The sequence below is a fragment of the Hippopotamus amphibius genome, chromosome 7, assembly GCF_030028045.1.
Source record: "Hippopotamus amphibius kiboko isolate mHipAmp2 chromosome 7, mHipAmp2.hap2, whole genome shotgun sequence".
NCBI classification, from domain to species: Eukaryota; Metazoa; Chordata; class Mammalia; order Artiodactyla; family Hippopotamidae; genus Hippopotamus; species Hippopotamus amphibius.
This window is the reverse complement of record NC_080192.1, coordinates 90241569-90256907: the sequence shown is the minus strand read 5'-3', so window position 1 is coordinate 90256907 and position 15339 is coordinate 90241569. Positions and strand designations below refer to the sequence as shown.

At 41.9% G+C, this 15339-nt stretch overlaps 1 protein-coding gene across 7 annotated transcripts in view; it reads right to left on the bottom strand.

Annotated features, from left to right (window-relative positions):
- Positions 1-15339, bottom strand: part of AAK1 (AP2 associated kinase 1) — a 167354-nt gene that overhangs the window by 71947 nt on the left and 80068 nt on the right. For all 7 annotated transcript variants that reach the window (XM_057740643.1, XM_057740644.1, XM_057740645.1 and 4 more), the window contains exons 4-5: positions 5596-5704; positions 3974-4116 (exon numbers count right to left, since the gene is read on the bottom strand). In XM_057740643.1, coding sequence (XP_057596626.1) covers positions 3974-4116; positions 5596-5704 — 252 coding nt within the window. The remainder of the gene's footprint in view (positions 1-3973; positions 4117-5595; positions 5705-15339) is intronic.

Below are 15339 nucleotides of genomic sequence, written 5' to 3'. Positions count from 1 at the left end.
ATGTGGCAGGCAGGGCAACAGGGGCCTTTCTCAGTTCCGCATGTGATCAAGCAGACCCCCACACAGGGTGGCACTGGCTCAACAAGGGGGTCTGCAGCTGGCCTGGCCTGTGCTCCTTCCTGTGTCCCACAGACTCATTCCCAGAGGTGCCTCCTCCCCAGGTGGAAACCTCACTCACAGAGAAGCAACCGAGAGACCAGCCACCAGCACGTTCTCTGGCCAAGGGGAGAACAAAGAACTTCGTCGTGCTGGCTATTGTTAGGACTGTGCTGTCTTGCCATGACAGGGACCTCAGAGTGGCCGAGGCCCTGTGATGCAACGACAGAGCCAGGGCAAACAGGAGGTATGGGGGACTTCTCACTTCTGCCAAGAAGTTGGCAGTGTAGCAGGCAGATGTGATTACCCACCAAGCACACAACAGTAGAAATCAACAGAATCTAACATGCTAACAAAAGCATCTAGATGGCACCGAGTGTAAGATCTGCGGAGTCTGGGAAAGCTTCATCAAAACAACGGGGAGTCAACAACTAAAACCCACAACAACAGGACTCCTCTAGAATAATCACTATCAAGGCCTCCTCCCAGGGGCCCCTCCTGAACCACCACTGGCAAACCAGCAGCACACCCAATGGTCTTCAATACTGACTGAACACAATTACTGTGTTCCCAGCCCTGGGTGACGAGGGGCAGGGGGCAGGGGCTGAAGGCAGGCTGCAGAAGAGAGCGTGGCAGCCACTTGCTCGTGCCCTGGCCTCACCCTCCGAGTCCAGTTTGCTCTGAGTTTCTCTGCTGAGATATCTCACAGGCTGTTCAGAGCAGTGAAGGAAGGGTCTGGACTCCGGCTGCTTGAGACCAACCACTGACCGTGTCCCCAGGCAAAACACTGAACTCTGTGCCTTAGGTTCCTGTCATGGGTGACATTTCTCCACCTCTTCACAGCAGCTCCATGAGCACCGCAGGGCACTAATACACTGGGAATGTGTAAACTGGGCAGGTGCTATTTACAGGTATAAAAGGATTATCATTCAGGCCTTGTTTAATCCAATAAATGTTGAAAAAGTTACAATAAAGGAAGATTTTAAGAACATGGGAGTAGCACTCTCTAAAAGGATGCTCGATGGCCCTCTTGGCCTCTTCCCTTGCTCTCACCTCCGTGGGTGCCCACTCAGGACTTTCTGAGCCAAGGATGTACCTGCACATTGACATGCATGTTCTCCTTGAGCCTCACCCCAGCCCTAACAAGGCTGGCGCTGTTGCCTCCACTGCACAGAAGAAACAGCTGAGGCTCTGAGGCTACTGTGATAAGAGGAGCAGCCAAGGAACCTGAGGGGCCCAGGAGAACACCCTGCACAGAGGTCATGGGGAGAGACAGTCATAAAGGAGCCAAAGGCCACAGGGAGGAAAACAAGACAGGGATGGAAACGTGCCCCATGCATCCGGCAACATGAAGGACGCTCACCGCTCACAGAGCTTACAATTCAGTCAATACGAGTTACTCTGCTACAGAATCAGAGTTCCAACATGAAATAGAACCCCATCTGACATGGGGGAAGAATGGGGCTCCGGAGCGACCCGAGCGCACACAGGTCACAGGAGCAGTGCCGGTGCAGCCAGGCCACACTTCTCCCCCTTTTCTTTGCTCCTCGTGAACTCTTCTCCAAGGCAGGTGGCAGGGAGAAAGGTCAAGGTCCTAAACTGTTGGTACCATTGCCTATTTTGAAATACATGCTAAAAGGCCCCAGAATTTCACGGTCATCACCTGAAACTAACACAACATTGTAAATCAACTATATTTCAATTAAAAAAAAAAGTGTCATTACATTCTTAGAGCAGTGGCCCGCAGTCACTCTAGCCTGGTCTGTAACTGGCCAGGGACCAAGCCCTTACCTCCTTCCTCATCTTCAAATGCCTTCTTGTTCCCTTCCCTCGGCAGTTCTCGGGCTCTGCTCCCTGCCTGAAAACGCCCTTCATCCTCTCTGTGACCACCCATATCCCGCCAGCCTTCAAAATCCTACTTTTCCAGAAGGTTCCAATCACCATCGCCAGATTCCACTATCTGAACACATTTTAAGCCACTTGAATCTCTTCTGTTCATCACTTTGTTCTATAAAGTTTTGTATTTCACTTTTCTAATTTTCAACTCCAAATATTTCATTTATATTCTTTCACCAATACTTTAACATTATGAGCACAGGAACCATGTTGTATCTGCACTGTCCCCACAGAACTATGTACTTGTACAATGCGAGGCTCATAACAGTCACTGAGATGTGTTCTCCTCATTCCACTCAGGAAAGGGGCTGACTGTGAGCCAGAGGTATACTGGAGAAGCCTGTCTAAGGCTTTTGGAGCCTTTCCACTCACTAGGGTGGGAAAATAAAATAGGATAATGACAAGTGTTAGGTTAGTGTGAAGACACTGGAACCCTCATATGTTGCTGATGGGACGTAAAATAGTGCAGCCACTTTGGAAAACTGTGCGGCAGTTTCTCAAGAAATTAGAGTTACCATATGACCCAGCGATTCCACTGCTAAGAATGTACCCAAGAGAACTGAAAGAAAGTGCCCACGTGAAAACTAGTACATGAATGTTCATAGTAGCCTTATCCATAATAGCCAAAGTAGAAACAACTCAAATGTCCACTAACTGCTGAATAAACAAAATGTGATATATCCACACAATGGAATGTTATAACAAAAAGGAATGCAGTACTAATACGCGCTATAACACAGATGAACCTTGAGAACACTATGCTTATGAAAGAGGGCACATACTATACAAGTCCCTTTAGAGGAAATACCCAGAATAAGCAACAGAAAGTAGATGAGTGGTTGCCAGAGGCTGGGGTAAGGGGAGAATGAGGAGTGACTCCTAATGAACACAGGGTTTTTGGGGGGATGATGAAATGTTCTGGAATTAGACAGCGGTGATGGTTGCACAGCTCTGTAAATACACTAAAACCCACCGAATTGTACATTTTAAAGGAGTGAATTTTATGGGGATGTGAATTATATCTTAACTAAACAAACAAATAAACTAAAAAACACCCTCAGAACAGAAATGCTAGTATGCTGCTATGATCCTCAGACTTTAGACTATACAAAAACCACCTGGGGTGCCTAAGATACAAACTCCTAGGCTTCCCTGGCATCCTCACAAAAATTATAGCCCAAAAGATTCAGCGGGGAACCCAGTAGCCTGCATTTAACAAGCATACCAGGGGACAGTGATGACGCATGTTTCTTGAAACGTAAGTATAATGAAAAGAAACTGTAATTTAGAATCAGAAGAGCTAGATTCAAATTCTGGTACTGCTCCTTCCTAGTTATATGACCTTAGTCAAGTCACATAACCTCTCGGCTCCTGAGTTTCCCCAAGCATAAAATGTAAAGCGGAACGTCTCCCTCCCAAGAGACAGTGCATATAAAGTGTCTAGTAGAGTACACGGCATGTAGTCAGTGCTCCAGAGACGCTAGTGAATCCTAACTGGGAGCCAATTCCATTCAACAAACGTTGTCAAATGACTACAGTAGGAAAGGCTCGGTGCAAGGGGATGGTAATTAGTAGGACAAATTGTTTAAATCACCAATTAATGGATTTTACAAAATATGAAATAGACTTTTAAAGACCAAGCATCACTGTTTATAAACTTAAAATTAGCACATTATTTTTCATGACCCTGGAAAAGTGAATTTGAGAGTTTATCAGGAAAAACAAAAAAGATGTGTTCAGGCATTTGATGATTATAAAGAATTTCTGAAAGCTACTTAATAAGATTGATAGCTGTATTGTGCTGTACTGTTATTTATTTTCTTCTTTGTACTTTTTCTCCCCAAGCAGAATGTAAGCTTAGAATTTGGTACCATGCCTCACGCTTTTCTCACATCCCCATAACACCTACGCCATTCCTGGTCAGATAGAAAATACTCCATAAGAATGCACTTAGTGAATGCACTTAATGGTGATCTGTTACCTTCAGGTCACGGTGGATAATAGGAGTTTTGCACTGATGCAGGCGGGCAACAGCTTCACAGGTGTCACAAAATATCTGAAGTACTTCATTCTCTGTAAAACCTGTTTGCAGGCGCTGGTTCATCAGGTTGACCACCTGGCCTCCTGAGAGGGGTGCAGAGCAGAGGAAAGGTTATAAACATTCAGACCCATCACTTATCCAAGAGAATGAATGACTGCCCACAGAGGAGCAATCTGGACTTGGCCAATCATTGGCTGAGCTGCGACTAAACCCTAGTACCTTGATTCCCAGCCTGGGACCTATTTTCTACTGCATCAAAACAGTGTCTTCATTTTATAAAGCAGCCCAGATGTGAGCTGCCCTCATTCTGTCTTCAAGATTAGTAGCAGAACTGACAATATGGTCCTAGCTCTAGTTGCCTAGTTATACCGTCCCTGTTGTGCATTGGACGAGGCCACAGGGTCAACTTGCTGTGTATCTTTCAGTAAGAATCAGATTGCACAACAGATCCGGGAGGAGGAAGAAGACAGTTTGATAGTCTGTATTTTAGGAACAGCTAGGTTTCTCTGGCTTTACTGCTTGCCGCCTGGTCTGCAGAAATGCTACACCAATATTTAATCTCTAGGACCAGAAGACTGATGACCTCACTTAGAAAATTACCCAGCTCCCTGGATCCTCCTACTGCCTCATCTCTAAACATTTTACTGTCCAAAAAGGAATGAGCAGGAGGAAACAAACTGTCAAATTCAAGTGTGGTAGTGTTTATAAAATCAGGTTAACAGCTGTTACAGTGAAGGCTGAAATTACTGGTGAACATCACATTTTTAGGATTAGCAAAATATTTAATTCATGGATAGTTATCTTTAAAGGCGAGGAAAATGTCAGTGCAACTAAGGGTGATTACAAAACTAGGCACCAAACAGTGACACAGTGACCCAAGAATGTAAGTGACAGCTGCTTAGACCAAAAAAGCCAAACCTCCAAACAATAGCTGTATGAAATGCAGTCAACACTGAATAAATTCATGCTACAGCCTGGGTTTCCCAAGATAAACACTGCTTGGAACTCAGAGCTTTCAACTACTTGACTCTACTGTTAGCAGCATCATCTGAATGTAGCCTTAGTGGCAATCATAGCTTTCAAGCAAGAAGAGGAGGGTCATTTCCAATAGACGAAAAGGACTCTTTTACCCCCTAATGCAAGGATAGTGGTGTGGGTGGAGAACAGAATACATGAGTGAGGGAAGCTGAATTGTTTCTTTACTCCATCTGGAGTTGGGTCCTTATTGTGTGCCTTCATCACTTGTTTTAAAGCATCACAAAGGACGTATTCATTCTCCTACATTCACATTCATATACAAGCACCAAACCATCCTAAACCTAACAAAATAGAGTTCTGTATTAGCCGCCACTTCGAATTACCTGTGCCACTGATACTTGCCATTGTAAGAATAACCAAGAAGCGACAGAAGGCTCTGTATCTTTTAGCCTATTCGTTTTCCAATCTTTAAAACCAGAACAACATACGTTAGGGTATAGTGCACATTAACTGAAATGACCCCACACCCTTGACAAGCAAAGTGCTGGAGAAATGAGAACTTAAGGTGTGGCTTATATACTTACCCCTGCAGAAGTCCATCAGAATGAGCACTTCCCACACGTCACCGCTACTCACATTGTTGATACTGGAGTCAATGTAACCTACGATGTTCTTGTGCCCCGACAGGTCCCTCTGTAAAGAAGAGTTGAGAAATAAATTATCAGGTCCAGACACCAATAGAGACAGACGAGCCAGGCTTTGCCAGTAGCCCAGATAATCTAAATATGCAGAGACAACACTAACAGTGATGAAAGGCAAGACTAAGGAGCAGGGTCAAGAGCAGGTCTCCACTGGTCTCTGAGCGTCATGGCCAGATCTTCAATAGCAATTCTACAACCCTTCTAAACCAAAACGCTCTCCTGAACTGAATTCTAGAACCAAATACACATAGCGTGCCTGCTTGCTCACGGCATCAGTGCTCCATGTAAACCAGAAGCAAAGACTCCCATCTCCAGAAACACTGCAGAGGGGCTAAGAGGAGAGCGACAGCATGAACTATTTAAATATGTGAATTTTTAATTGGGAACACAAGTGAACTCAACTTGACTTTTAAACTATTCATACTGTTTTTCTCCCTTTAGGAAATATATGAAAAGAATAACTGCTTTTCAAAGTTTTGAAGGGACTACAATGGCATCCAGATCTAAGCATTTTGCTCACAATTAAGCCTTTCAAGCCAACCAACTGGGATATAAGATAGGTTATGTTTCCAGCTCTCTGGTTGGAACTGCATCTCCCATGGCTGCCTGTGGAATTAATTTTTCAACAAATACATACTGAGCACCTCCCATGTGTCAGGACCCATTTAGACACTGGAAGTTGCCTCATCCCTCGGCATGGTTATTTCAGCATCCACAGAGGCAAATCTTCATAATGATGGTGTTAAAAATCCAAGGTCATTAGCGAGCAAAAACTGAGCAAGCTGGGCAATAGGATTTATGCACAAATACAAAGTAAGGTTTTATTTTTTCACCAGTTTTAATAAATTGTTTTACCTTTGTTTAATAAAAAAAATAGGAGGAAGGAGGTAGTTCTGTAAGAGTCACCATACAAATTTGGCAATTTGAACCATGAGAATAGTAACCACCACCACACTAACTGGACATTCAGCTGTTCCAAGTGATAAAGTCTCTTTTAATCTGAAAGTACACACCAAAACAGAGGAAGAAGCCTCACAGTATCAAACCAATACACCTGAACTCTGAGCATCCAGAACTTAAAATTCCTTAGACCTTTCCACTGAGTGAAGGATTAAGAATGCCTATTGCCTCAGAAAGGTAGACCGAAGGTAGCAATGTGATCGCTTCTACTGGCGACTGGGAAGTCGCTGGAGATCTAGGCAAGAACAGTTTTGGAAAAGGAATGAAATGAAGGAAGAATGGAACTGGACTTGCGAAGAGTAGGAGTTGAATGCATAGAGCCTGTGGCTACAGATGACTCCTTCAGAACACCTGGAGCTTAAAAGAGGAGGAGCACTGAGGGAAATAATTTTTATAGGGTGGGAGAGGATTGAGCACTGGAGAGTGGAAGGAGCCAGGAGAAAAAGCATTAAGATACAGGAGAGGATAAGGATAACTGATGGAACAAAGTCCTGCAGGTAGAAAGGGTGGGGATTAGGAACACTGTTAAAGGGGCTGGTCTTTCTTTCAAAGACATTTCTTTCCTGGCAAGCAGGAAGGAAATAAGGATGGACATGTGTATTGGTTGAACCTGGGGAAAAAAGGGAATTTGAGGGAGTTCAGATCTATTGTTCTGTTTTTGGTAGAGTATAAGATCATCTTCAAAGTGTTAGGGAATGAGAAAGAAGCACGATGAGAGAAATAAAAGGCTCAGAGCAATTGCTCTGGATAACAGACAAGGGAGATGATGAGGCAGAAAAGCAGCCTCTAGAGTTCAAGTTCCTCTAAACAGAAAGTGATTTCAGGGCTCATGTTTTAGAGGACTATCCTTCTCTCTGCTTTTCAATCTTATCAACTCTTCTAAAACTTGTTTCCATTTACACAGTCCTAGAAGTAGGAAGAAGTGGAGAGAATTTCTTTGAAACCAAAACGTGGCAGAATATCCACAAGAAGGAATGAAAGAGTAATGTTTCCACATTTAACTGTTTGAAAAAGAATTGGCAATGTTGCCTCTGAGTTTGTCTCACCCCAAGAGAAATAATTAAGAATCTGGAAGGAAAATAAGAAGCAACTGATAGAGCCAAGAGGAGGTCAAGAGCTATTAGAGGACCCAAACCGGATAATTAACATCTGCAGATGGCATCTAGAACAGTCAGCCAAGATGCTGGCTGATCGGTCCAAGCCCAAATTCCTGTTCATTGTGTCTTCTGCAGAGATCATGAGATATGTCCAAGTAGAAAAGACTGCCTCTTTGGAGGGAGACGACGGTATTTTACTTTTAACAACTTGATGAAGCAACGTCTCAGATTTTAGGGTAAAATGTCACTGGTTTAGAACTGATAAGAGAAGATCTGTTTGAATGGCTGTGATATATAGAAAAGGCCAAGAGAAAATCTTACTACAAGTTGAGACAGACTCGCATTCAGGGTCAGTGTGACAGCACTTCTCAGCACCAAAAGGCCAAAGGATGTCCAAGCTTTCCCTGGCTTTAGTTAAAAGACAGGCTTATAGAACAGAACGGACATAGAGGTCTGGGATGGAACCCACATGGGAGGCACCTCAGTTACTACCTGTTTACTCAGGAAAAGGCAGGATGTAGGAAAATGCTCTGATGCGCTTGGCTTACAACTATTATTTGGAGTATTGAGACAGAAGTCTACATGATGAGTATAAGCCAAAATCTGATCTTCAGGGGAGTGGGGAATGTTCGGTTAAACCACAAATTAGATCAGCTTATATTATATTAAATCACGGAAGCAGTGGTAAGTCTAAAGTGACTGTATTGTCATTTTAAACTTTATTTTGAAATGAACGTTAGGGACTTCCCTGGCGGCGCAGTGGTTAATCCGCCTGCCCAATCCAGGGGACAGAGGTTCGATCCCTGATCCGGGAAGATCTCACATGCCTGTGCAACTGAAACTGTGTGCCACAACTACTGAAGCCTGTGCTCCCTAGAGCTCGTGTGCCATGACCACTGAGGCTTCGTGCTGCAATACTGAAGCCCACGCGCCTAAAGCCCGTGCTCCACAACGAGAAGTCACTGCAATGAGAAGCCCGTGCGCTGCAACGAAGAGTAGCTTCCACTCGCTGTAACTAGAGAAAGCCCGCGCACAGGAACGAAGACCTAACACAGCAAAGAAAGAAAGAAAGAAAGAAAGAAAGAAAGAGAGAGAGAGAGAGAGAGAGAGAGAGAGGGAGAGAGGGAGGGAGGGAGGGAGAGAGAGAGAGAGAGAGAGAGAGAGAGAGAGAGAGAGAGAGAAAGAAAGAAAGAAAGAAAAAGAAAGAAAGAAAGAAAGAAAGAAAGAAAGAAAGAAAGAAAGAAAGAAATTTTGAAAAGACCTGCTTTACGGAATAGATATTTAGAGTGTTTGTAATTAGCTTACTAACTTTCATACTTAAATGCTTGAAGTGATGAAAAAACGTTTTTTCACAAAAACACACAAAACCTACCATTTGAAAATGAGGCCTCCTAACCAGATCCTATAGATTATCACAAATTTCAACTTTATCTGTGGTCCTAATTAATGGTGTCGCACAGAACAGCATTCTACCCCGAGCTTCAAAATTCCTGCACCAGGAAACTCCTACTTAAGAATCTTAAAACCTTACAAGAAAACAGAGGACCCAATTCCTAAGTACATATAAAATACCTTTATATTTATGTTCAAGAAAACAAAGAAGATAGTGTTCTACACAGCATATCAACAACGTCACTCACCTCAAAATAGTAAAATGAGTATTGTCTGTAACTAATTTCCCTATGTATCTTCTGCCAGGCTACCCTTCCTCGGAATGTCAGCATGATAAATTCCAGCAAATTCCAGATACTGATAATGCTTGCATTTGCATACAGTAATTTCCCAAAAAGCGAGATTTACCTATTTTGACCCTCCTTCAATTAGTGCAAGGTTTCTGACTTTATGACTCAGCACTATTGCTGCCAAATTCTAGCATCACACTGCGGTTCCACAGACACTTGCAACCAAAGTTCAGCTTTCTATTAACTGAAGGAAGAAAGAAAGCAGTTCTTTTTTGTTTTCCTTCAGATCTTTATTGGAGTATAACTGCTTTATAGTAGGTTTCTTTTTTTTAAGCTCCTTATTGGAATATAATTGCTTTACACTTTTGTACCAGCTTTTGAGGTACACCAAGTGAATCAGCTGTATTTACACATACATCCCCATATCCCCTCCCTCCCGCAACTCCCTCCCACCCTCCCTGTCCTGGCCCTCTAAGGCATCACCCATTATCAAGTTGATCTCCCTTTTTCATACAGCAACTTCCCACTAGCTATCTATTTTACAGTTGGTAGTGTATCTATGTCTATGCTACTCTCTCACTTCGTCCCAGCTTCCCCTTCGCCACCCCCCCCCCCCAATTCTGTGTCCTCAAGTCCGTTTTCTACATCTGCATCTTTATTCTTGCCCTGTCACTGGGTTCATCAGTGCCATTTTTTTAGATTCCATATATATGAGTTAGCATACGGTATTTGTTTTTCTCTTTCTGGCTTACTTCACTCTGCATGACAGTCTCTAGGTCTATCCACCTCATTACATATAGTTCCATTTCATTCCTTTTTATGGCTGAGTAATAGTCCATTGTATATATGTGCCACATCTTCTTCATCCATTCATCTGTTGATGGGCATTTAGGTTGCTTCCATGTCCTGGCTATTGTAAATAGTGCGGCAATGAACATTATGGTACATGTTTCTTTTTGGATTATGGTTTTCTCTGGGTATATGCCCAGTAGTGGGATTACTGGGTCATATGGTAGTTCCATTTTTAGTTTTTTAAGGAACCTCCAAACTGTTTCCCATAGTGGCTGCACCACCTTACATTCCCACCAACAGTGCAGGAGAGTTCCCTTTGCTCCACACCCTCTCCAACACTTATTGTTTCTAGATGTTTTGATGATGGCCATTCTGACCAGTGTGAGGTGATACCTCATTGTGGCTTTGACTTGCATTTCTCTAATGATTAGTGATGTTGAGCATCTTTTCATGTGTTTGTTAGCCATCTGCATGTTTTCTTTGGAGAAACGTCTATTTAGGTCTTCCGCCCTTTTGTGAATTGGGTTATTTGCTTTTTTGGTATGAAGCTGCATGAGCTGCTTATATATATATATATATATATATATATATATATATTTTTTATTGGAATATAATTGCTTTACACTCTTGTACCAGTTTTTGAGGTACACCAAAGTGAATCAGCTGTATTTATAAACATATCCCCATATTCCCTCCCTCCCTCGACTCCCCCCACCCTCCCCATCCAGGTCCTCTAAGGCATCATCCATCATCGAGTTGATCTCCCTTTGTTATACAGCAACTTCCCACTGGCTATTTTACAGTTGGTAGTATATATATGTCGATGCTACTCTCTCACTTCATCCCTGCTTCCCCTTTGGCCCCCGCCCCCACAACCTCGTGTCCTCCAGTCCATGCTCTGCATCTGCATCCTTATTCTTGCCCCGTCACTGGGTTCATCAGTATCCTTTTTTTTTTTTTTTTTTTTTTTTTGGATTCCGTATATATGAGTTAGCATACGATATTTTTTTTTCTCTTTCTGGCTTACTTCACTCTGTATGACAGTCTCTAGGTCTATCCACCTCATTACATATAGCTCCATCTCATTCCTTTTTATAGCTGAGTAATATTCCATTGTTTATATATGCCACATCTTCTTTATCCATTCATCTGTTGATGGGCATTTAGGTTGCTTCCATGTCCTGGCTATTGTAAATAGTGCGGCAATGAACATTATGGTACATGTTTCTTTTTGGATTATGGTTCTCTCTGGGTTTACGCCCAGTAGTGGGATTACTGGGTCATATGGTAGTTCCATTTTTAGTTTTTTAAGGAACCTCCAAACTGTTTCCCATAGTGGCTGCACCACCTTACATTCCCACCAACAGTGCAGGAGAGTTCCCTTTGCTCCACACCCTCTCCAACACTTATTGTTTCTAGATGTTTTGATGATGGCCATTCTGACCAGTGTGAGGTGATACCTCATTGTGGCTTTGACTTGCATTTCTCTAATGATTAGTGATGTTGAGCATCTTTTCATGTGTTTGTTAGCCATCTTCATGTCTTCTTTGGAGAAACGTCTATTTAGGTCTTCCGCCCTTTTGTGAATTGGGTTATTTGCTTTTTTCGTATTAGGCTGCATGAGCTGCTTATGTATTTTGGAGATTAATCCTTTGTCAGTTGCTCCATTGGCAAGTATTTCCTCCCATTTTGAGGGTTGCCTTCTTGTCTTGTTTACAGTTTCTTTCACTGTGCAAAAGCTTTTAAGTTTCATTAGGTCCCATTTGTTCATTCTTGATTTTATTTCCATTATTCTAGGAGGTGGGTCAAAAAGGATCTTGCTTGATGTTGTCATAGAGTGTTCTGCCTATGTTTTCCTCTAAGAGTTTTATACTGTCTGGCCTTACATTTAGGTCTTTAATCCATTTTGAGTTTATTTTTGTGTATGGTGTTAGGAAGTGTTCTAATTTCATTCTTTTACAGGTAGCTGTCCAATTTTCCCAGCACCACTTCTTGAAGAGGCTGTCTTTTTTCCATTGTATATTCTTGCTCTTTTGTCAAAGAGAAGGTGCCCATATGTGTGCGGGTTTACCTCTGGGTTCCCTATTCTGTTCCATTGATCTACCTTTCTATTTTTGTGCCAGTACCATACTGTCTTGATCACTGTAGCCTTGTAGTATAGTTTGAAGTCAGGAAGCCTAATTCTACCAACTCCGTCTTTCCTTCTCAAGATTGCTTTGGCTATTGGGGGTCTTTTGTGTTTCCATACAAATTGTAAGATTTTTTGTTCTAGTTCTGTGAAAAATGCAGTTGGTAATTTGATAGGGATTGCACTGAATCTGTAAATTGCTTTGGGTAGGACAGTCATTTTCACAATGTTGATTCTTCCTATCCAAGGACATGGTATGTCTCTCCATCTGTTTGTTGCATCTCTGATTTCTTTCATCAGTGTCTTATAGTTTTCTGCATACAGGTCTTTTGCCTCCATAGGCAAGTTTATTCCTAAGTAACCAAAGCTGCTTTGTGAAAGTCTTCTGCCTTACTATTCCTTCCTCCTCCTTGTCTTTTCTCTACAACTCTAAGTTTCCTTTATAACTCTTTAAAATTCACAAGCAGCTAGATAGCTTCCTCCCCAAGAGGGCAGACAGCAGTATCAAGCAGTATCAGCAGTATTTCGTCTTGTGGAACTGAAAACCACAGCCACAGAAACACACAGAAAATGAAAAAGCAGAGGACTTTGTACCAGATGAAGGGACAGCATAAAACCCCAGAAAAACAACTAAATGAAGAGGAGATAGGCACCCCTCCACAAAAAGAATTCAGAATAATGATGGTGAAGATGATCCAGGACTTTGAAAAAAGACTGGATGCAAAGATCGAAAAGTTTACCAAAGACCTAGAAGAATTAAAGAGCAAACAAACAGAGATATGCAACAAAATAACGGAAATGAAAAACACAGTAGAAGGAACCAATAGCAGATTAACGGAGGCAGAAGGGCGAATAAGTAACCTGGAAGACAGAATGGTGATAATCACTGATGAGGAAAAGAATAAGGAAAAAAGAATGAAAAGAACTGAAGACAGCCTAAGATACCTCTGGGAAAATGTTAAACGCACCAACATTCGCATTATAGGGGTCCCAGAAGGAGACGAGAGAGAGAAAGGACCTGAGAAAATATTGGAAGAGATTCTAGTTGAAAACTTCCCTAACATAGGAAAGGAAATAGCTCCCCAAGTCCAGGAAGCACAGAGAGTCCCAGGCAGGATAAACCCAAGGAGAAACACACCAAGACATATAGTAGTCAAACTGACAAAAATTAAAGACAGAGAAAAGTTATTAAAAGCAACAAGGGAAAAACGACAAATAACATACAAGGGAACTCCCATAAGGTTAACAGCTGATTTCTCAGCAGAAACTCTGCAAGCCAGAAAGGAGTGGCACGATATATTGAAAGTGATGACAGGGAAGAACCTACAACCAAGAATACTCTACCCAGCAAGGATCTCATTCAGATTCAATGGAGAAATCAAAAGCTTTACAGAGAAGCAACAGCTAAGAGAATTCAGCACCACCAAACCAGCCCTACAACAAATGCTAAAGGAACTTCTCTAAGCGGGAAACAGAAGAGAAGAAAAGGACCTACAAAAATAAAAACAAAACAATTAAGAAAATGGTAATAGGAACATACATATCGACAATTACCTTGAATGGAAATGGACTAAATGCACCAACCAAAAGACACAGAGTGGCTGAATGGATAAAAACACAAGACCCATATATATGCTGTCTACAAGAGACCCACTTCAGACCTAGGGACACATACAGACAGAAAGTGAGGGGATAGAAAAAGATATTCCATGTAAATGTAAATCAAAAGAAAGCTGGAGTAGCAATAGTCACATCAGATAAAATAGACTTTAAAATAAAAAATGTTACAAGAGACAAGAAAGGACATTACATAAAGATCAAGGGATCCATCCAAGAAGAGGTGATAACAATTATAAATATATATGCACCCAATATAGGAGCACCTGAATACACAAAGCAAATGCTAACAGCTATGAAAGAGGAAATGCAAGGCAGAAATAGAGACACAGATGTAGAGAACAAACATATGGATACCAAGTAGGGAAAGCGGGGAGGGTTGGGGGGGATGAACTGGGAGACTGGGATACCAAATTGTACACTCTAAATATATGCTGTTTATTGTCTGTTAACTGTATCTCAATAAAAGTTCTAAATAAAATAAAATAAAATAAAATTCACAAGCAAACAAAACCTATCAAGTCTAGTGCAGAAGTGAAAAGAAATGCTCTGAACAAACATATGGACACCAAGTGGGGAAAACAGAAAGGGTTGGGGGGGAATGAATTGGGAGATTGGGATTGCCGTATATACATTACTAATAAGAAAAAAATAATACCAAATTGTACACTCTAAATATATGCAGTTTATTGTCTGTTAACTGTATCTCAATAAAAGTTCTTGAAAGAAAGAGAGAAAGAAAGAAAGAAAGAAAGAAAGAAAGAAAGAAAGAAACAAAGAAAGAAAGAAAGAAAGAAAGAAAGAAAGAAAAAGAAAGAAAGAAAAAGAAAGAAAGAAAGAAAGAAAGGAAAGAGAGAGAGAGAGGGAGGGAGGGAGGGAGGGAGGGGGAGAGAGAGAGAGAGAGAGAGAGAGAGAGAGAGAGAGAGAGAGAGAAAGAAAGAAAGAAAGAAAGAAAGAAAGAAAGAAAGAAAGAGAGAGAGAAAGAAAGAAAAAGAAAGAAAGAAATGCTCCGAAATCTGGACTGGCCCTGCAGTTCTACTTAAGGCCAATGTATCTGAGGTCCTTGTGGGTTTGTGCTACCTAAGTCCCAGATATAATACTGCCTACACTCACATTTACTCTCCTTTTTGCAGGATTACTCATTAATTAATCCTGTATTTACTGACTAGATCTTTAAAGTCACTTACAGAATCTGACTCTAGAGCCATGCTGCTCAAACATTAATAAACGTGAATTACCAGGGGATTCTGTTTACTAGAAACAGATTCTAATCTACTAGCTCTGGAATACAGCCTGGGGTGCTCCTGGTCAGTAGCACTTAAAGTATCAAAAATCTAGAGCAGTGCTACTC